Source organism: Cricetulus griseus, unplaced genomic scaffold (genome assembly GCF_003668045.3).
Source record: "Cricetulus griseus strain 17A/GY unplaced genomic scaffold, alternate assembly CriGri-PICRH-1.0 unplaced_scaffold_7, whole genome shotgun sequence".
Lineage (NCBI taxonomy): Eukaryota > Metazoa > Chordata > Mammalia > Rodentia > Cricetidae > Cricetulus > Cricetulus griseus.
Genome location: NW_023277410.1, coordinates 800,652 through 823,818, shown reverse-complemented (window position 1 = coordinate 823,818; position 23,167 = coordinate 800,652). Strand labels below are relative to the sequence as shown.

The following is a 23,167-nucleotide window of genomic DNA, read 5'->3' as shown; positions in this document are numbered from 1 at the left end:
ATGACACCACCAACAATAAATCCAAAACAAAGAAGAACCAATGAACAATGGACATTAATATCCCTAAATATCAATGGTCTTAACTTACCCATAAAACGATAAAGGCTAACAGAATAGATACGAAGACAGAATCCATCCTTCTGCTGTTTACAAGAAACAATCCTCAATTTCAAAGACAGGTGATACCTCAGAGTAAAAGGATAGGAAAAAATTTTCCAATTAAATGGGCTCAAGAAACAAGCTGGTGTAGCAATCCTAATATCTAACAAATTAGACTTTAAACTAATATCAATCAAAAGAGATGAAGAAGGGCATTTCTTACTCATCACAGGAAAAGTCCATCAAGATGAAGTCTCAATCATGAATATCTATGCTCCAAATAAGAAAGCACCCACATTTGAAAAGAAACATTACTAAAGCTCAAACCACACATAAAAGCACACACACTTATAGTAGGAGAATTCAACACTCCCACTTACACCACTAGACAGGACCACCAGACAGAAACTTAACAAAGAAACAAAGGATCTGAAAGAAGTTATGACACAACTGGGTTTAACAGATATGTATATAACATTCCATACAAACACAAAGGAATTTACCTTCTTCTCAGTGCCACATGGAACCTTCTCAAAAACTAACCACATAGTTGGCAGCAAACCAAACCTCCACAGTTACAAAAGAATTGAAATAACCTCCTGTATCTTATCAGACCACATTCATTAAAGCTAGTATTCACCATCAATACGAATTGCAGAAAACCTACATTCACGTGGAAAATGATTAACACCCAATTGCACCATTCCAGGGTTGAGGAAGAAATAAAAAAAAATAAAGACTTCCTAGAATTTAATGAGAATGTAGACACAACATACCCAAACTTATGGGACACTCTGAAAGCAGTGCTTAGAGTTCATAGCTCTAAGTGCCCACATGAAGAAACTGAAGGAAAGTCACATTAGAGAATTGATAGAATAACTGAAAACGTTAGAGCAAAAAGAAGCAAATGCACCAAAGAGGAATAGACACCAGAAAATAATCAACCTGAGAGCCGAAATCAACAAAGTAGAAACTAGGAAATCAGTACAAAGAATCAATGAAACAAAGAGTTGCTTTTTTGAGAACATCAATAATATAGACAAACCTCTAGCCAAACTAACCAAAAGGCAGAGAGAGAGCATGCTAATTAACAAAATCAGAAATGAAAAGGGAGATACAACAGCGGACACTGAGGAAATCCAGAGAATCTTCAGGTCATTCATTGAAAACCTGTACTCCTCAAAATTGGAAAATCTAAAGGAAATGGACATTTTTGTTGATTAATATCACTTAAGAAATTTAAATCAAGATCAGATAAACAGTTTAACTTGACCTATAACCCCTAATGAAATAGAAGCAGTCATCAAAAGCCTCCCAACCAAAAAAACCCTAGGTTCAGATGGGTTCACTGCAGAATTCTACCAGAAATTCAAACAAGATCTAATTCCAATACTCCTCAAACTGTTCCGCACAATAGAAGCAGATGGGATATTGCCAAACTCTTTCTACAAGACTACAATCACTTTGATACCCAAGCCACACAAAGATATAACCAAGAAAGAGAACTACAGACCGATATCTCTCATGAACATCGATGCTAAAATACTCAATAAAATATTGGCGAACCAAATCCAAGTACATATTAGAAAAATCATCCACCACAATCAAGTAGGCTTCATGCCAGGGATGCAAGGATGGTCAAACATAAAAAATCCATCAATTTAATCCACCATATAAACAAACTGAAAAAGATAAACCTCACGATCTTCTCACTAGATGCTGAAAAAGCCTTTGAAAAAATCCAACATCCCTTCATGATAAAGATCTTGGAGAGAACAGAAATAACAAGAACATATCTAAACATGATAAACGTAATATACACCAAACCAATAGCCAACATCAAACTAAATGGAGAGAAACTCAAAGCGTTTCCTATAAATCAGGAACAAGACAAGCCTGTCCACTCTCTCCATATCTCTTCAATATTGTACTTGAAGTTCTGGCAATAGCAATAAGACAAGAAACGGGGATCAAAGGGATATAAATTGGAAAGGACGAAATCAAACTTTCACTATTTGCAGATGACATGATAGTCTACATTAGTGACCCGAAAAACTCTACCAGGGAACTCCTACGGCTTATAAACACCTTCAGAAATGTAGCAGGATACAAAATTAACTCAAAAAATCAGTATCCCTACTATATACAGATGATAAATCCAATGAGAAAGAAATCATGGAAACATCAACATTCACAATATACACAAGCAACATAAAATATCTTGGGGTAACACTAACCAAAAAAGTGAAAGACCTGTACAATAAGAACTTTGAGAATTTAAAAAAAGAAATTAAAGAAGATACGAGAAAATGGGAAGATCTCCCATGCTCTAGGATAGGTAGAATTAACTTAGTAAAAATGGCAATCTTGCCAAAAGTAATCTACAGATTCAATGCAATCCCCATCAAAATCCCAACACAGTTTTTCACAGACATTGAAAGAACAATACTCTACTTTATATGGAAAAATAAAAAGCCCAGGATAGCCAAAACAACTCTTTACTATAAAGGATCTTCTGGAGGCGTCACCATCCCCGACTTCAAGCTCTACTATAGAGTCATAGTTCCGAAAACAGTTTGTTTTTGGCACAAACATAGACAGATAAACCAATGGAATTAAATTGAAAACCCTGATATTAACCCACGCACCTATGTGGAACTTATTTTCGACAAAGGTGCTAAATCTATACAATGGAAAAAAGATAGCATCTTCTACAAATTATGCTGGTATAATTGGATTCGGACGTGCAGAAAATTGCAGATTGATCCATACCTGTCACCATGCAGAAAACTTAAGTGCAAATGGATCAAAGATCTCAGCATAAATCCAGCCACACTGAATCTTCTAGAAGAGAAATTGGGAATTACCCTTGAACAAATTGGCACAGCAGACGGCTTCCTGAACATTACTCCAGTAGCACTGACATTGAGGTCTGCAATTAATAAATGGGACCTCCTGAAACTGAGAAGCTTCTTCAAGGCCATGAAAACAGTCATTAGGACAAAACGACAACCCACAGAATGGGAAAAGACCTTCACCGATCCCACATCTGACAGAGGACTGATTTCCAAAATATATAAAGAGCTCAAGAACCTAGCCACCATGCACCAAACAATGAAAATAAAAAGAGGGGTGCAGAACTAAATAGAGAATTCTCAATGGCGGAATCTGAAATGGCTGAAAGACACTTAAGAAAGTGCTCAAAATACTTGGCCATAAGAGAAATGCAACTCAAACAACTCTGAGATACCACCTCACACCTGTCAGAATGGTTAAAATCAAAAATACCAATTGCAGTCTATGCTGGAGAGGATGTGGAGAAAAAGGAAGACTCCTCCATTGGTGGTGGGAGTGCGAAATTGTAAGACCACTCTGTAAATTAGTATGGTGGTTGCTCAGAAAAATGGGAATCAGTCTACCTCAAGATCCAGCCATTCCTCTCTTGGGTATATACCCAAATATTGCATATTCATACAACAAGGACATATGTTCAACCATGTTCATAGCAGCATTGTTTTTAAAAGCCATAACCTGGAAGCAACGTAGATGCCCCTCAACTGAAGAATGGATTGAGAAAATGTGGTACATTTATACAAAGGAGTACTACTCAGCAGAAAAAAGCAGTGCAATCTTGAAATTCGCAGGCAAATGGGTAAACTAGAAGAAACCATGCTGAGTGAGGTAACGCAGTCACAAAAAGACAAACAATAGTATTTACTCACTCATATATGAATTTTAGACATAGAGAAAAGAATTACCAGCCTATAATCCTCTTCACCAAAGAAACTAGCAAACATGAAGGACTCTAAGGGATAAATGGTCCCCAGGAATGGAAGTGGCATGAACTGGGGAACTAATTGGGAGCATGAGGGTAGGGGGAAATGAGCTGCTACAATAAGAGCAAGAGAAGAGGAGAAGAGTAGAGGAAATGGAGGGGCAGAAATATTGAGTTGAGGGAAGAATAGAGGAAAGAGAGCAGGATGAGTGATACCATATCAGAGGGAGCCACTATAGCTTCGAGAAGAGGTCTGGAACCAGGGAGATCTCCGGAGACACACAAGGATGACAAGATCTGACAATACAGGCAATGGTGGAGAGGATAACTTAAAAGCCCTTCCCCTAAAATGAGATTGATGTCTTCTCTTTATGCAATCCTAGATCCCTCACCCAGTGGTTGATAGAAGCAGAGACAGACATCCACAGATATACACTGAGCTGAAATTGGGAATTTAGTTGAAGAGAGAGAGGAATGAAGAGTGAAGGGGTCTGTACCAGGTTGTAGAAACCCACAGGAACTGTTGGCCTGAACAAGGGAGAGCAATTCGACCCCTGATTCTGTCGGGGTGGCCAGTACAAGTCTGATCCAGACCCCTGAACATGAATGTAAATAAGGAGTCCTCTGCACTCTAGGCAGCCTCTGGTGGTGGATTAGTATTTTTCCCTGGTGTAAGAAGGAACTTTGTGAGCCCATCCCACATGACGGGTTACACTCTGTCCCTGGATACATGGGGAAGGGCCCAGGACCAGCACAGGAAGATTTGGTGGACTTTGCAGAGCCCCCATTGAGGGCCTTACCCTGCCTGGGGAGTGGTGGGTGGATGGAGTGGCGATGGCTGGGGGTGGGGGCAGAGGAATGGGGGTGATGGGAGGGAGAGTGAGAAGGGACTTACATGTGAAACAAGCTTGTTCCCTAACTAGAACTAATAAATAAATTTTAAAAAATGATTAAAAAGAAATATAAACAGAAAGCATTTTCAAAAATTGGTGCTCTCAACTAGATATTTAATGTAGAAAAATCTTTAGATTCTTATCTATCTCTAAGCACAAAACTCTAGTCCAAATGCATCAAAAGCTTCAATATCAATCCAGGCATACTGTGCTTCACAGAATAGAAAGTGTGAAATTGCCTTGAATCCATTGGGCTTCAGAGAACAGAAAGTGCAAAATTGCCTTGAACACAGTGGCATAAGACAGCACTTCTTATTTATAACAACAGTAGCACAGACAGTGAAAACAACAATCAATAAATGTGAACTACTTAAACTGAGAAGCTTCTGTAAGGCAATGGACATTGTCATTCCAACAAAAATTTAGGCTATAGAATGGGGAAAGTCATCGGCATCCCCATATCTGACAGAGGGATAAATCAGAAATATACAAAGAACTCAAGTAAATAGACATAAAAATGAAAAATGATATAATTAAAGAAATTGGATACACAATCTTAGTCCTGGAAGTGCTGGGTCTTCTGCAGGACTTCCCTCTAGGGATTCCTTGAAAAATAGACCCCTGAATTGTCCTGCCACCAAATCCCCCAGAGAGAAAAGGAGGAAGACCAAACCATAAAACATCTACCACCATTGCAGATTCAATTCAGCACCTACCAGGAGATGAGAGTGCCAGTCCTTCTCCGGCCAACCTCCCCTGTTGGTGTTCTCTGTCCTGAGGTTACCATTCCAATCAAACCAACGAATGCCCCAGAGAGACCTGGAGGCAGATCAAACCATACTGGATCTGATGCCATTTGAGTCTTGGACCCATCTTAACCAACATGGAGACAGCCTTGATCTCGTAACCACCAAGAAAGTGAGAGACCTCACCTGTACCCACTAGAACAAGGAATGACAAGATGAAAGTGTAAGGTCTTTCAAATACAAAAGGCTACCATGCCACCCCCAGAATCTAGAAATTGTACTTCATCAATACCTGAACATCCCAAACTAGATGAAGCAGAAGAGAAGAACCTTAAAAACTTAATTAAGAAGATAGAATCGCTCAAAGAGGAAGTGAGAAAATCCCTTAAAGAAAGTGAAGAAAAATAAAAAAAATGAAGAAAAAACTGAAAATTGGAACCAAAAAATCAAAGTAATCTCTTAAAAATGCAAGTAAAGCCAAGAAAAGAAAAAAAATGAGGGGAAAAGTCAAACATTTCAAGCCCTGAAAAGAGAAATTGAGACAATGCAAAAAACACAAACTGAGAGAATGCCAGAAATAAAAAATCTGGGTAAATGAAGAGGAACTACAGATACCGGCATAACACAGAAATTACAAGAGATAGACGAGAGAATCTCAGGTTCTGTAGATAAACAAGAGTAAATAGATTCATCGACCAATGAAAATCTTAAAACCAACATACCCTTAACAGAAAATATATAGGAAACAACATAAAAACGCCAAACCTAATAATAGTAGGTACAGAAGAAATTGCAAAAGCCCAACTCAAATATGAAGTAAAGATATTCCATAAAATCACAGCAGAAACTTTCCCAACCTAAAGGAGGACATGCCTTTGAAAGTGCAAGAAGACACACAAAACCAAATATTCCATCCCAAAAAGTCTACCCTCCATGTAATACTTCCAGAATAAAGAATATTAAGGGCAGCAAAGTAAAAAGGCCAAGTAACATGGAAAGGCAGACCTATCAGAATTACACATGAAAATTCTGAATACTCTGAATGCCAGAAGTTGCTTGATAGATATTTCACAAATATTAAGAGAACATTGAACAGTCTCTATCTGGAAGGTCTAGGTGGATTCAAGGCTCCAAGGATGACACATATTAGATGGCTCTCTGCATGATTCCTTGGTTAGATATGACTGGGAGTTGCAGTTCAGGGGACTTAAACAGGGAAAAGTGGGCAGGTAAAGGACAGGCATTCACCTCTTCCTCTTGGTACCAGTCTAAGATAAGAATGGTAACAGATTTTGGCTGGCTCATTCTGCCTCCAACCAAGCTTTTACTTTTGGGAAACCAACAAGTTTGCTATGCATGACATGGAGATATATTATTAGATATGAATCCTTGTCTTTAAGTTTTGTTCATTTCTGGCTAGAATTTTTTCTTTACACAAATTTACACATTTCTTTTCACCTCTGGTTTTCCTCTGGGACTTTTTTCTGTATGTACAACTCTGTGTCTTTTCCTGTGTATGCCTAGATAGCCCTGGTTGTCCCTCTCTTTTTCTCCCCCAAATCTACCTTCTTTTAGTATGCCTCCTTCTTCTCAATCTAATAGCAAATCTCTGCTCCTACCTTTCTCTGTGTCTACTGCCATCTCCTTGCCAACTTCTGCTGAGTAATTGTCCATTCACTTTTATTTAGACCAATGGTTTGCCTAAAGCCGGCAAGGTGTAACATCTTTATATAAATTAATATAAAAAGAATAAGCCTAAGAGAGATAGGAAATAGACAGTGTGAATGTATCCTATATGGTGTTTTTTTGATACTGAATTTTTATATGTTAATGTAAAAGACAATAGCTTCTGAAAGACATTGCTTTAAATTTTAATCATAAATGCTAAATTAAACCAACCTATGTAATTTAAAGGTTCTTAACTCCATATTGAAATACGCAAAATAGGTTGTATTGGGTGTACAGGTTATGCTTTGTTTCAAAAGGAAAGTATAAATTATGTTTCTTTTCAAAATAAATGAACAGACTTGATTGGTAATACATACTGCAAATCTTGGATACATGTGTTAAAAAATAAACCAAGAAATGCAACAGTACAGCTGCCATATATGCTGATCACACAACTAAGTAAAAAGCTCTGAGACTGGGTGAGACATTTAAAAATCTTGTTGGCTACATAGTCCTCATGAAGTTTTGCGACTCCTGATGTTTTTCCCAATGTATTTCACACCTGTGTCATCCAATTTTAAGCTTATATTTAGGCTAACTTCTGTGGTGACACCATATTTTTGCTAATAAAATCTGTCTGATGGTCAGAATTGAGCTTGACACTATCTAACTACAGAGATCAGGAGGTCTTCATTGACAGACAAGAAGTGAGGTAACTAGGCTGAAACAATATATAAGCTGGGAGAAATAGGAGATCTCACTCTTGTCTGCTGAGATGCTAAAGAGGTAAAGTGTGGCAGTTATTTCCCCAATCCCTTTGATATAAAATCATTTGCTTCTCTATCTGTCTATGGATTGTTATTATTTAGAACAATTAATAATTTAGTTTATAGACATATTAGTTAAAAAATCTAACAGTGGAACAAAAAGTATCAGGAAAATGGGAGATTAATTCAGGTCTCTGCAGTTGTTATTGAGAATTGGAGCCAAAATTTTGGAAACTAGCACATAGATTATCTTTCTCAATGGCCACATTAATGATAAATCATTCAGTCATCATGAACTGCACAGTCTAAGAACTGTCTTAACATAGAATTGAACCAAATGCAGCTGGAGTAGAAAACTGTAAATATAATGTTGCCAAATATTAATCAACTATACTTCCAGATTGGTGCCTAGACCAGTAGTTATCAGAGAGGATTTATCCAGAAACTATTAGAATCAGGTGCAGAAGTACAGCAAAACATTAGGCTGATCTCAGGAAATCCTTCTTAAGATGGAGTTGAAGAATTGTACAAAGCAGTGGTATCAAAGACATCACAAGAAAACCCACAGAATCCACTAATCTGGAATTATAAAAGCTGGAAGACTCTACAGGAACCAGCAGGGACACTGAATGTAGTTGAAATATGTTTTGTGCATATATGTGACAATTGTGTAGCTTGGTCTTCTGTTGAGACTCCTGACAGTGATATCAGTGGAAGGCTCTGAATATTCTGCTGGTTTTTGAGGATCTATTCTGCATAGTAGTTTCCCTTGCCTTACCTTAATAAAAATGTAGGTTCTTTATACTAGGACAACTGAATTAAGAGCATGAGCCCAAAAGAACCAGGACAGAAGAAAAATGGTTTCTGAGACACCTTTGAAGGTGATCATCCAGAGCTCCTACCTCACATGTGGAATGTGCTTGGGCTTCAAAAGTAGAGATGGAAGTAACCTGTGCCAGTTCTGATAAAACTGTAAACATTAGAGATCCTGATGTACCAACAACATTGGCAAACTCCCATTCACCGTTTGTATTGGAAGTTAGGCCTCCCACAGCTGTTAAGGCATTGGTAATTGGTGAGAAGTTGTGGATCACTGGATTTCTGGCCTGAGCAATTGTCCTCCTGTTGTGATGTATTTAGGCTTTCCTGTGCAGTGGCTACCTGCTGAATTCTGGATTTCATAAAGAGGATGAACTATGGTCCTTTATAGAGATAGAGAATGTGTCAGGTCTTCCATCTGAGAGGGCCTGTGAGTGAAAATCCAATCTACAAGTATGGAAAGTGCTGTTTGTCCTTGTTTGAACTGCAATAGCTGAAAAGAGTTAGGGACACAGAAGTATAGGTCCACAGCTCCCTCTATATAGGAGGCATCATCCAGAAATCCTCCCTAACTTTTGCATTATGCTGAAGCCCCTCCAGTAGAGCTGGAATTTACGTGGGCCTCTTATGAGAACTCAGTAATGTCTGTAGTATCATATGTCCTCATTTTAATATCAGTCTCCCATTCATTAAAAGTGTTTGGTTTCAGGACTCCCTTTGCTATCATTGAAGGACTGGTATTTTGCGCATCATATTTTTGTAACTCTAGTGCATTGTGTTCTGATTTTGAAACACTGAGGCTTCCTTGTCATGTGTTTTCCTGTTTAAATCTGCTTCTCCTAGAAGAAGAGAGGCAGCTGTAGCGATGACACTAGCCTCTGAAACAGATTTTGAAGCTTTCGAAATCTGTTGAGTTGATGGGGCAATTTTCAGGGACTTTTGATTAGATGGGAAATTTACCAGTGCATGTTGATCCGAGGAAGTTGGTCCAATTGGTTCTGCATAAGTTCTTGTGCTCTTTGCTTTGGTATCCCTTGAACCAGGTAAAGAATACCTTAAAACAACTCCACTACAAAGTAGGCAGCAGTCCATCTTCTCTTCCTACAGGAGAGACATATCCAAGTGTCTTTTGCCTTCTCTGGTCTCGGCAGAAAGATGACCGAGGTCTTTTTCTCATGACTTGATGGAAAGCAGATAGACTGAGATCACTGCACATTTTTCTCATTATATTTAGGACTTGATAAAGGAGTGGTCCTTTTCAATCTTGACCCTTTTCATATCCTTTGTGAAGCTTGAATTGCCCATACTGTCTGTAGTTACTTCAGGTCCTGCATGATAATACTGGATGTCTGCATGTACAGAGTCAGGGAACCTGACCTCCCTGCATTACATTCTCGTGTCCTGGTCTACATGTGAGTCTCTGAAACTCAATCTGGGCTGTTGTTGTGCTGTAAAATCCCCCTGAGCTTTATTGGTTGTCAAATACTCCATGATTTTGGCTGGTATGTAAACCTTTTGTGGGTCCTTTTTGCTGATAGAGGTCCATGGTCTGAGAGCCCACGATGTGTGGTCAAACTGCCAAAGCCTAACTCAGGACTTTAGGCCTCTCTCCACTTTTCTAGGCACGTAGTTTCTAGGCAGTTGAGCCGAGGAAACTGTGTTGATATACTGACCTCAGGCAACGGGGGTTAAAGGATGTTTCCCATGGCAAATGGAAGCAGGAAAAGGATAAGTGACTGTGTTTGTAGGATTCTTTTCTTAACAAGACCTGTGCTCACTTCAAGTAGGCCAAAAGAAGAAAGAGAGTGACAGTTGACTTCAGGAAGTGATCGAAGTAACACTGATGCCTCTGTATTCAGTGTTCTCTGCTGGCAAGGGCAATTCACCAGTGTAGCCCAAACCCAAAACCAACTGGCTGCAGGAGAGGATTCAGCAATACAGTTTATGAGGGGTTTTCCTTTGCAAGACCTGGCCACAAGTCCAGCAGGCCAAGCATAGAAGGGAAATGACAGTTGGTTTCATGAAGTGATCAAAGTTCCAGAGGTTTGCACGCGATCAGTGTTCTCTGCTGACATTCTTGAGGTGTGTGCCTAAAGAGTTCTCAGCTGGACTAGGGAATTCACCAGTTTTGCATGATGGGGCTGCTTAATGGGAGAGTCTGCACAGACATTCCAGCTCTGGCAATGAAGACCAATAATTTGGACTCTCTGCATTAGGGTGAAGGATTCTAGCCACTCTTGCACCCATTGAAAGAGGCCAAGGCAAGTTGATTAGTTCAAAGACGAAAAGAGAGTAGGCAAAGGGGCTGCATGTCCTTACTCCGAACAGTTAGGAGGAAGAGGCAGGTGTATCTCTGAATATGAGTCCAGACTGATCTGGAAATAAAGTTCTTTGTAATTCACAACTGTATAGAAAATCTCTCCAAAAATGCTAAGTCTGTAATAATAAAAATAATGAGAGTAATAATAATAATATTAATGACAATGATAATGATAATAATGATAATATTAATAATAATAATAATAATAATAATGCCATAGATGCTGGCATATGGCACTATCCCTTGCTTCATAAAAGGGTGGGCACTTGTTGCACAGAGGCTCTCTATGTCTACAGTGAACCTTGATGTGTCTAAAGCAAGTAAGGAGACTTAAAGAAAGAAGCCTTCTTATATCTATCCAACAATGACAATAATTAAATTCAAAATATCTGTATTAAAACACAGCATGGTTTGATAATCATTTGCTGGATTTACTGAGGAAAATATCATCTTAACACCTGATTACATTTTGATGTTCCCCTCACAGATCCTTCTAATAGTCAACTATGTCTAATAGTCAAATATGTGCAACTATGTGTCCTTCTGAAAGCAGTTTTGCCTAAAGAGCAACTGCAACCGGTCCAAATATTCACATTTAGAGTGCAAATTGATGCATAATAGAGAATATGTGTAACCACAGGTTACCCATCTGAGAAGAGGATTCATAGAAAATCATTTTTGTTTGTAGACACCACTTTAACACATTTGAAAATAAATGGAACAAAGCTGAATGCATTGGTACAAAGTAACATTAAGAAGTACAAAGTTAACTAAAATGATACCACACTTTTCACAAAAAGGCAATCAATTCCCCTCAAAAAAAATTCATACACTGTTCAAAGTTTAAGCTTCTTGATTTCATTTAAATGTGTATTTTTTAAATACACATTTGTTTCAACCAATGTTTCCTTGAGGATAAGCAATTCTAATTGTACTTGTTGAGTTACTGGAAAGATGACTCATTTTTTTGAGCATTACTTGCTCTACCTGGGGACTTGGTATGGATGTCCAGCCCCTATATTTAAATCCAGTTGCAGAGGATCCTATATCTGCCTCTGGCCCACATTAGCACCAGAAAATTGTGTTTTTTGGTGACATACATTTATGCAAACATTTAAACGCAAAAAAGTTTAAGATACTTTAAAATTTATTTCTGACAAAGTCTATAATTACACAAATATATTTTTTGTGTTTTTAATAGCATCCCCATCTCATTATCAAAGGGATTTCCATTGATGGATCTTGATAAGTTCTGCTTAGCTTCTACCACATTTATGTGAAATAAATCATGTTGAGTGGATACAGAAATATAACATGATACTGGTATATGCTTAGTTATTGGGCATGAGAAGGTTTACTGTAGCTATGAGGGAAAAATAGCCAGAGGCATCTGGAAGGCTACACAGAGATAGAAGTCTAAAATAATGTAGGGTTGAGAGTGAAAAGGTCAGGGATGAAAAACCATGATGCCAGGAGAAAACCAGGAGACAAATTTACCTCAATTTCCAAAGTGACTGAGGCTATAAAGAATAACCAAATGGGGAAAGGGAGTTGGGCCTCAGGTGTGGTAGTGGTTAAGTGTAGGGGTACAGGGTGTGATGCTCTGAGGATCAAGGACTCTTTTATAAGAGAACAGGTATTATAAATGCTGAGAAAAACGTTGTCCCCCATCCCTTTTGGTAAATTGTATAGGCACCTCAGCCATTTATACTTAAATTATCACTTCCCACATTTAAATTCTGAATTCATCTGTTGTCTTCTTATAGGACTGGTGCCACACAAATCAGGTGACATGAGTTAGGTTGTTAAAACCAGGAGTGTTGTTTGGGTTTTTCAAGAATGCTAAAGGCCATTATAAGTAATGGGGCTTCTATCAGTTACTGTCCCTACAGGTTGATGCCTGTTCATTGGACTCAGTTCATGGAGGCAGTCCAATTTATAAAGGGACAAATTCTCAGGGAGGGCATGGTGCCAGGATAAAATGCATTGGACAATGTGTCTTAAATCTGCTTAATTATAGCCAGGATTTTCATATTAGGAAAAACTGCAATAATTACTACCAACTTGGTAATGCTTACATATCAGAAGATAAGCAAAAAGATTCTTGGGAAAAAGCTCTTTAAAGAAACAGGGACAAATTCTTGTAATGTACCAGTAGTTTCAAAGAATTAGTTGGTACAAGTCTTGATTTTTTCCTCAAACACAATAGAATTACTATTGAAATTTTCTTCATTGATCAAAGAAATGTATCCACTTTCAGTACAGGATGGATTCTTATTAACATTGGTGAATTAGAAAATAGTATTTTTTATGTTATTAATGTTGACATTGTGATTCATATTATTGAAACTTAAGTTCAAGAAAACATGAGAAACAAGATGATTGATTTTGTGGAATATTGAGTATATACATAGGGATAGAAACATCAGAGCTTACTTTGTCAAAATTGATAATAGTCCTTAAAGGAAGTTATGTATAGATATTACTAAAGAGGTGTACCACATGCTCAGCTTGAATATCTTTTTTAAATTGTAAAATGGCAAATATATCCAGGTGATTATATTGGAGGCTGCAAATTCTACTTATAATTTTGCTCTTTTGAGAGCTCTTTCTTGGTATTCATTAAAACATGAAAGCATGGTTTTTAAATGAAAAACAGAATTCTTAATAGATATGTCTCTTTTAAAATAACAAAATATTGTGTGTGTGTGTGTGTGTGTGTGTGTGTGTGTGTGTGTGTGTGTGTGTAAAGAGGGAAGTTACACAGGAATTTGCTTTTTTTACTCTGGAAATACTTTTTGTAACTCAAGTGGTCCACAAACCACAAACAACTCTGAAGACCTACCTTACAGGTACTATCTCCTCTCTCTTTAGATAATTGTTGATGTATCATTTTTTTCTCTGTAACTTGGAGATATCCTATTCTCTCTCTCTACCAAATGAAGCAAAGCTAAATTTCTGTTGTTGAAAATTTAGTTTCTACATACAGATTCAGAAGAATATTGTATGCAAGGGGATTATAGGTGACAATGTATGATAAGTATTTAGGCAAACAGAGAGGTAGGAAAGAAGTATCTTAAAAATGGAGGTTTCTGTCCCACCTTGTTTCAATGTCATTTTGGCTAAAAGAAACACAGTTGTTATATTAATTATTAAACTGTTGGCCGATGGTTAGAGTTTCTTGTGGCCTAGCTCTGTTTCAATTATTAACACATTTCTATTAATCTATATATTGACACAAGGCTATGGCTTACCCATTTTCTTTCATGTTACTGCTTCAACAGCATGACATCTCTGTTCAGACTCTCTCTCCCTTCTTCTCCACAGCATTTTCCTGGTCTGGTTGCACTGCCTGTATTCAGACATCACAACTCGATCATCAGTGATTTGTTCATAAACCAGCAAGAGAAACATTTAGACAGACAGAAATATCCCACCACCTTCTCTTTTCTCTCTTAAAAAGTTTGTTTTTTCCATTTTAATATATTTTTATGTAAATTAGAAACAATCTTATTTTACTTATCAGTACAATTCCTTCTCACTGCCATACTCAAATACCCCCAAAATGCTGCATTCCATCCTCTGTCCTCTCAATAGAGATGGTGAGGCCTTTCATGGGGGATCATCAAGTCTGTCACATGATTTCGGGAAATGCCTGGGCACTCCCCTGAGTATCTAGAGTGAGTTGTGCTCCATGGGTAAATTATTATCAAAGTCCATTACTGTGCTAGGAACAAATACTGGTTACAGTGCCAGAGGGCCATAGAGACCCATATTTCACAAATGACACCCACATTAAAAAGGGCTGATTTGGAACTAGCATGACTCGCCAGTTGTCAGAATAGAGTCCGTGACATCCATCAGCTACTGGATAAAGGCTCTAGGATGGCATACAAGGTAGTCATCAATCTCATTATATGTGAAGGGCATTTATATAGCCTCTCTACTATTGATTAGCTAGGTAGATGGTATTATCCTTGAGAATTCCTGGACATTTGCCTACTGACATATTTCTCCTCAAATATATAATATATCCCTCTATTAAGGTATCTCATTTCATTTTCTCATCTATTATTTCCCTAATCAATCTTCCTGATCCCTTATGTGCTCCTATCCCCTACTCTTCCACCTACCTACCACTTCCTCATACTCCCATTTTTTTCAGGAGATATTGTGGCTTTCTGCTACTATGGGGAACCCTGTATGTCTCTGTTAAGGTCCTACTTGTTTCTAGGTTCTCTGGAGGTGTGGTTTGTAAGCTAGTTATCATTTGCTCTATGTGAAGTATCCACACATTAGTGAGAACATAACATGTTTGTCTTTCTATATACAGGGTACCTCACACAGGATGCTTTCTTCTAATTCCATCCATTTGATTCATTGTTATTTTCCTACTGAGTAGTACTCCATTAAAAACGTGTATTATATTTTCTTTATCAGTTCTTTAGTCCAGGGTCATCTTGGTTGTTTCCAGATTCTTGCTAATACAAATACCACTGTTATGAAACTAGCTGTACAGATGTCCCTTTTTATGAATGCGCATCCTTTGCGTATATCCAAAATATGGAATTGCTGGATGGTGAAGTAGACTGACACTCAATTTTTAGAAAAACTTCCATAATGACTGCCAAAATGTTTGGACAAGTTTTCAAACACAGCAGCAACCGAGAAGCATTCCCCTTACTCCACATCCTCTCCAACATAAACTTTCTGTGGTGTTTAGTCTGTAGCCATTCTGCCAAGTTTAACATAACACCTCAGAGTTGTTATGATTTACATATGCTTGATGACTATGGATGTTGAATGTCTTTTAACCATTTTAGATACCTCTTTTGACTGAACTAAACTTCCTATGGATCAAAGACTAATATAAATTCAAACACTCTGAAGATTTTAGGACAGGAATTAGGAGGTAGCATTGAATGAATTTGAACAAGACAACAATTCCTGAACATAACACTAGCACACACATTCAGATTGACAATTCAGTAATGTTTGTCCTGAAACTGAGAAGATTCTGTAAGGCAAAATACATAGTTAACAAATACACCTGCCACAATGAATGGGAAGAGGTCTTCACCAACCCCACATCTATCCAAGGTCTCATTTCTAAAATATAGAAAGAACTATAGAATGAATAAACATTACTCATCAATCTCATTATCTGGGGTGGGCTTTTAATGTAGCCTCTCTACTGGTGATTAGGTAGTTAGTTGGTGTCATGCTAGTAGATCTCCAGATATTCCCCTAGTTCCTTATTTCTCTTTAAACCTATAATGGCTCCCTCTCTGATGGGATCTTTTATTTTGTTCTCCATTATAACCCCCCTCTACACAACCAGGACTTTCTTTAAGGCAAAGAACATAGTCAACAATACAAAATGGCAGCACAAAGTTTGGGAGAAAATATTGACAAACCACATATCCGACAAGTGGCTTATCTCCAAAATTTTCAATAAACTCAAGAAGGTAGTTTCCAAAACATGAAATAATCAAATAAAAATTTGAGTACAGATCTTAATAGAAAATTCTCAATAGAAAATTTTAAAATGGCTTAAATCCACATTAAAAAAGCATTCAACATTCTTAGCCATCAGGGAAATGAATATCAAAACAAATTTTTAGCTTTAATAAGGATGTCACATTGGCAAAACTTTAAAATAATGTTAAGAACTTTCTGAGCTAAAATGGAGGATTTTTGTAACACGCAGATGGAAGGAATAATATAATCACATAATAATCTAAAAATTATACAAGACTAACTTAATACAATAGAAGGGTTTGGCCTCAACGTCAAGAATCATAGGCCACAATAACCAAGACCATTGGATATCACAGGAAGCAGAGGTTTTAGAGGGCCAGAAATATCAATAGACCCTCATGTGACTCTGTGTAGATTGGAATCTCAGTTGTCTACTGAGAATATATGAAGTAGACACAGTGAAGTTCCTCCCTTGTACACTAATCCATATAGAATCCTGGCTTGTTATTATTTCCTTACTGCTAAATCTGCCAAAAATGTACTGAGAGTCTGTGTTTTCTATGCTTTCTCTTGTGAAATAATTTTGGAGTTCTTGATCCCTGTCCTGGAATCTGCACTATTCACTGTTGTCCATAATCTTTAAACCACCATAGGCTTTAATCACAGAAAACTCATCTCAATTCATGTTTTAGCTAAAGATGTACAATGGATATGCTTTGGGTAGAGTAAACTATCAAATGACAAACCTGTATTTCAGCTTCACGTGGATACTTGGACCCATGATATGGGTTCAAAGAATTCTATAATGTTTGCATGGTGACATATGCCTTGGCAAACAGATAGACACAGGTCACAGTGAATATAGGATACAAAATTGACACACATGTTCATATATATTCCATTGTAAATGACCAAGAAGTGATACTTTTCTCTAGATTCCTAGTAGATTTGTTTAGGGAATATGTTTTATAACTCAAGAAGATGTTTTGATTCCCTGAGTCATGAGCCTACAGAGGAATCTTGATTAATTTTGAGATTTTTGGTGAGATACCTGCAATAAGAGTACCCCCTCTAGTCAAGATACATTATATATTTTTTCTATATAATCATCAGGATATGACACCATTATTGTTGACAATGTCATTGATTCATGTGGACCAGCTTTGAGGTCGCAACAGGCCATTTTTTCATGTCAAATGCCTGAAACAATTACTTATGTCCATAATTTGAGACAACAGTCCTATCTGTTCTCACTAAAAAGTAGATATCTATTGTGAGAATGGTAGTTTTATCTTTTCTGATCATCGGAATGTAACCTGAGTTAATCTCAGAATCTTTTTAATTTGTGTGGGTATGCAGTTTCTACAAGTGAACATATGTTTCATTCTTTGAACTTGGATAGATCTAATAATATATGAGGTATCCTATTTTATAATATGCCAACATGATATGGGGATGCCCTCTGAATTTCCCTCCTTCTACTTTCCCCAAATATATTTAGTCAAACACTGTCTTAATGTATTAGCTATGCATATTCTACCCATTATTCTGCCTGTGATCAACAAGTGTCTTAATAGAATAAGTTTTGTAATATGGAAAATTATGGATGCCAGACTTTCTAAATTTTGACCTGAAGAATCTGGTGGGGGTTTTAATGCATGTTTGAGAGACATCCCATCGAAGTTTTAATGATTCAATTAATTAAGGTTATGTGTTTGCTCACTAGATAAGCCACACATTTAATGGAAACTTGTGAAAGGAAAATCTTCATATTCCAGTGGTTTAAACAATCTTTCATTACATCATGCATGTTTCTCCTGCTAATGTTCTCATTGAAAAAACATACTTCCTTATGCTTCTGAATTCTACATTTATAGTACAACAACTAGTTTCTTATATGTAAACCAATCTGAAAGTTTCACACCATTTTCTATTCTAAATGAATGTAAGATTAATTTGAAGTAATATACTTTGAAATGAACTTGTCTGTGAACAAAATCTTCAGGCTTGTCGAAAGGACATTTCACAGAAGAAAAATAAAGGAAAGGATGGAAGGAAGAAGGAAAGAATAGGGGAGTAACTAAATGAAAGAAGAAAGGAAAATGTAAAAGGAAATTAAAAATAAATATGAGGAGGGAATAACTTTAAAGATAAATTATATAAAGTGATTGGGAAAAGGCAGGAAGAAAATAATGAAGAAATAATTAATGATAAATGGTCGCATCCACCCTTGACCAGCAAGAACGACGCAAAACCGAGGAATCTTCTTCAACACAGTTTAATCGGGAAATGCTTGATTTACAGTGAAATGGCAGCCCCGGGTAGAGGCAGACAGGGCCTGATATAGTCTACGTCTACCAATCAACTAACCCTACGTGGTGCGCCAGGATTGGTTGTCTCCAAGCAGAATTAAGAGGATACATGACCTTTACCAAATTAGGAGTTGTTTACCACAGAGAGCACTCACCATCGGGCTGGCGGCGGGTGGAAACCGGCGCCATCTTTTGGGCGTGGTATTTTGCAGCTCCCAACAGTTCCCCCTTTTTGTTTTAATATTATAGGAGTAGCAGTATGTAACTGTTGTCAGATTTCAGTCATCTCTGTCTTAGGTTCAACCCAGTGTCCCTAGCTTACCCGTCAAAGAGTCACTGTGTCACCCTCACAGGCTCATGTCTTAGGTTGAAGGGAACATATGTATGCTTATTCACTCAGCAAGAGGGTAGGTGCCATCATTGAGCATGACTGATTCAGGTACACATCACTCACTCATTAAGGGCAAGACAGACATCTATTTGTCTGTCAGCATGGATAACCATGTTTGAGGGGATTGTCCTGCTTCCACAACAGCAAAGGACTGTAACAACATGGCAGCTTGGGATTTTTGTGACATCCTGATCCTGCATAGGCACCACAGGCAAACAAAAATGGCTAACAACATCATGGAAAACATAACCCCTACTCCAGCCCATTCCTTCACTAAACTAAAGGTTTGCTTAAGGGTAGTTAAGAGGGTATTAACAGTGGGCAGGCTCAGGCATGTAGCATTCACGGCAACAATCCGTTGTGTTAAGGTATCTGTCAGGTTCTCGAACTGTTGACTCCAATTTACCTGAAGGTAGGCACTCAGCTGCCAACTCAGGTTGCTGTTCTCTGTGAAATTGTTGGCTATCCAGGAAGTGATACACAAAGAAGAAGAGGAATGAATGCATCCTATGGAAGTTAAGGATGCTAAATCTTCCACCTGTTCCTGCAACAGGTCCACTCATTGGTTCACAGTTAGAATGCCAGATTTTAAGTGGCCATCAATAGATCTTAATGTAGTTAATGTTGTGGCTGTTTTTTCCACAATGTCATTGACTATCTCAGATGATTGGACCTGAGCAGCCATGGCAACGGCAGCAATCATAGCCACTGCTGCAGAAAGGGTTGTGGCAGTAACCAATGCTGCTGTTATGCCAAAATCCCATTTGGTTCTGATGATTTCCGTAATGGGAAATGTTCCTTATCCACTTTAACCAGAATAGGAACATACATAGGAATCCTCATTACTACTGCTGTATTAGCAGAACCATTCCAACATTGACTAGCAATGCAGAAGACATCAGTCGAATTGCACGAGATCACTTCTTTGGTAGCATTAATAGCATTAGAGAGCAGAAAGAAAAAAGGAGCTTTTAAACATACTAGGCTAGCTGGAACAGTGAGATTATTCAAAGTTTTATGTATTGATAGATTCTTAAGAGAAGGTCCCTTCTCATCCCTTGTACCAGAAACATTAAGAAGTATTATGCAGAGATTCTTGAGAACCACAAAAGGTTCAAGAGAAGTAAATGCTCCATGTTCGTTGGAGAGTACCCATTGAAACCATGGCCAGGTATTTTTACTGCCTGTTCTTTGGGAACCTCTTTGAATTAGGTTGTACTGGTACTTGCCAAGAGGGGGAGTAAATTCAAAACCTGGAGCTATCTGTTTAAGTTTGTGGTCTGGACTCTGACAGGGTGTTCAATGAGGAAGATGCCCTCGATTGGGTGCACAATAAGGCAAGACTTGTCGAGCAGTGGAGTTCTCTTGACTAAAGCGTGAATTTGAGGGTCAGAGCCCCTCCATCAGCATCAGAAATGTAGAGATAATTACATCCTTGGGCCCATTTGTACCAGCGCTGGAGCCAGAACTAGCACCTATACTAATCTGAGATAGGGCTTCAGTGAGCATAGCGCTCGAGATCTGGTTATGAGTAAGGGGATCAAGCCAATTGCCAACAGAACCATTCTTCAACCAAATGTATGGGTTAGAATTATGAATAAGGGAGAAGCATAATGCTCCATTGACAGAAATATTAGTGGCTGAATACTGGGCAGTGTCAGGGTCTAAATTGACACAAGGCAAGCCCAAATCACAATTAGTAGAAAAGAAAACAGGCAAAACTTTAGATGTGCTATGAACAGGCAAGGGAATTGGCCACGCTTTCGCTATGGCCCACAGGATTTGTTCTCTGGCCTGGATAAGCCACGGTGTTGTCAAGGTCAGCAACAGGATCAATATCGGAGGCTTCATCTTGTTTGATGCACCGCCTCATTAGTCTCTCTGGAATCCATACCGGGTCTTGCTGAACCTGGGGGAAAACACAAACAGAACCTCTCGCCCATGCTAACACCAAGTCCGGTCCATGCCATAGACCTGTAAGGATATCTTTACATCTTACCTAGCCCTTCTGAGCAGGTGCCTGAATCTGGTGCCTATCGGCAGCAGAAAGGCCTTGAGAATCCAAATTTTAAAAATTCAGAGTAAAGAGATCCAAGGATAGTTGTTCCTTTGGTGTTCTACCATGGCCTATTCCCCCTTTTTGTTTTAATAAACATTCAATGTGCAATGAGCTCTTTCAACTATTCCTTGTCTTTGGGAATTATAAGGTAGGCCATGGTTTAATTGGACTTCCATCTGTTTACAGAAGGAGGTAAAAGATTGAGCTGTTTAAGCAGGGCCATTGTCAGTCTTTAATTGCTGAGGTTTTCCCCAGGAAGCCCACCCCTCAAGGCAATGTCCAATGACATTGTGAGCCTTTTCCCCACTCATAGGGATGGCATGGATGATGCATGAACAGGTATCCACAGACACATGGATATATTTAAGAGTTCCAAATCCTGAAAAATGAGTTACATTCATTTGCCAAATTTGTAAGGGCAATAACCCTCTGGGATTGACCCCCAGGCTAGGGGGGTGCAAAAATTTTATACACTGTTGACAATTCAATACTATCTATATAGCCCCCGCTCGAGATAGCTGAAAACTTTGCTGCAAAGTTTTTGCAGATACATGGAATTTTTTGTGAAATTACTTTGCCTGCTCCACAGGGGAAGCAAAATATACATATTCCCCTCTAGTACAGTGATCTACAATCTCATTGCCTTTTGATAGAGGTCCAGGCAAGTTGGTATGAGCCATAATATGTTGAATAAAAAATTTCTGATCGAGATGCCAGATCAACATTTCTAACTCCTGTAAGAGTATGCAAACTGTACTATTAGGTTTGATAGGTCCTGCAACCTCCAGGACCTTAACAGCATTCACAACATATGACGAATCAGAAATTAGATTAAAGGAGAACGGGCAATTTCTAAACACTTCAAGGACAATTTGACATTCAATAATCTGGGGGGAGCCAGGCTGATATTGAAAATGCACTGGATCCTGATTCTCTATCATATAGGCTCCACAGCCCTTCTTGGATCCATCAGGGAAAATGTTTGTCGCTCCAGCAATAGGGGCAGCTGCAGTCATTTTAGGAAAAATGACCATTGTTCTTTAAAAAATGACATTAGAGGGTGTTTTGGTTAATGATTATCTATTTCTCCTGAAAATCCACAGCGCAGAATGGCCCAATCATCCACAGTTCCACAAAGAATCTTAACTTGTTGAACAGTATATAGGATTATGATCTTATTTGCTAGTCTCCCAAAATATTGAATGCATTGCTGTATCCCATTTTGAGCCAAGTCAGCAACCACTGCAGGATAGTATTCAATAGTTTTTCCTGGGGAGGATTTAGAATAAATCCATAGTAATGGACCATCTTGCCACAGCAAAGATGTAGGCTGGTAGAATGTTGGGAGCACACATGAAAGAATATCCATATTGTCTATTAGCCGTTTAAGGCTGGCATTTTGTAATTCTGTCTCCACTTTCTTTAAATCTTCTCTGGCTTCAGTGGTTAACTGCCTAGGTGAATCTAACGTTGAATCACCATTGAGAATATTCTACAATGGTTTCAATTCATAATTAGATAATTTTAAATAACACCTTATCCAATTTATATCTCCCAACAACTTCTGAAAATCATTAAGAGTTTTTCAATTATCTTTTCTAATCTCTATCTTTTGTGGAATTATTGTATGAGGGAGAATCTTAGCCCCTAGATAGATAATAACAGTGTTCTTTTGTACCTTCTCTGAGGCTATGACTAAATTATGCATCTCAAGCAATTTTGCCAATTCTGCATATGCCTTATTGAGTTTTTTGTCATATTTGGCAGCCAATAAAATATCATCCATATAATGAACACATCTAGTCTTTGGAAAGTCCACTCTCAAAGGAGCAATGGC

The 23,167-nt window shown here is 38.1% G+C and overlaps 1 protein-coding gene across 1 annotated transcript in view; it reads right to left on the bottom strand.

Annotated features, from left to right (window-relative positions):
* The window catches only part of LOC100754055 (NUT family member 2), a 32,858-nt gene extending 13,789 nt beyond the window's left edge, over positions 1 to 19,069 (bottom strand). The window contains 1 exon segment of the mRNA XM_027433947.1: positions 19,036 to 19,069. Coding sequence (XP_027289748.1) covers positions 19,036 to 19,069 — 34 coding nt within the window.
* Positions 19,070 to 23,167: the final 4,098 nt, after the last annotated feature.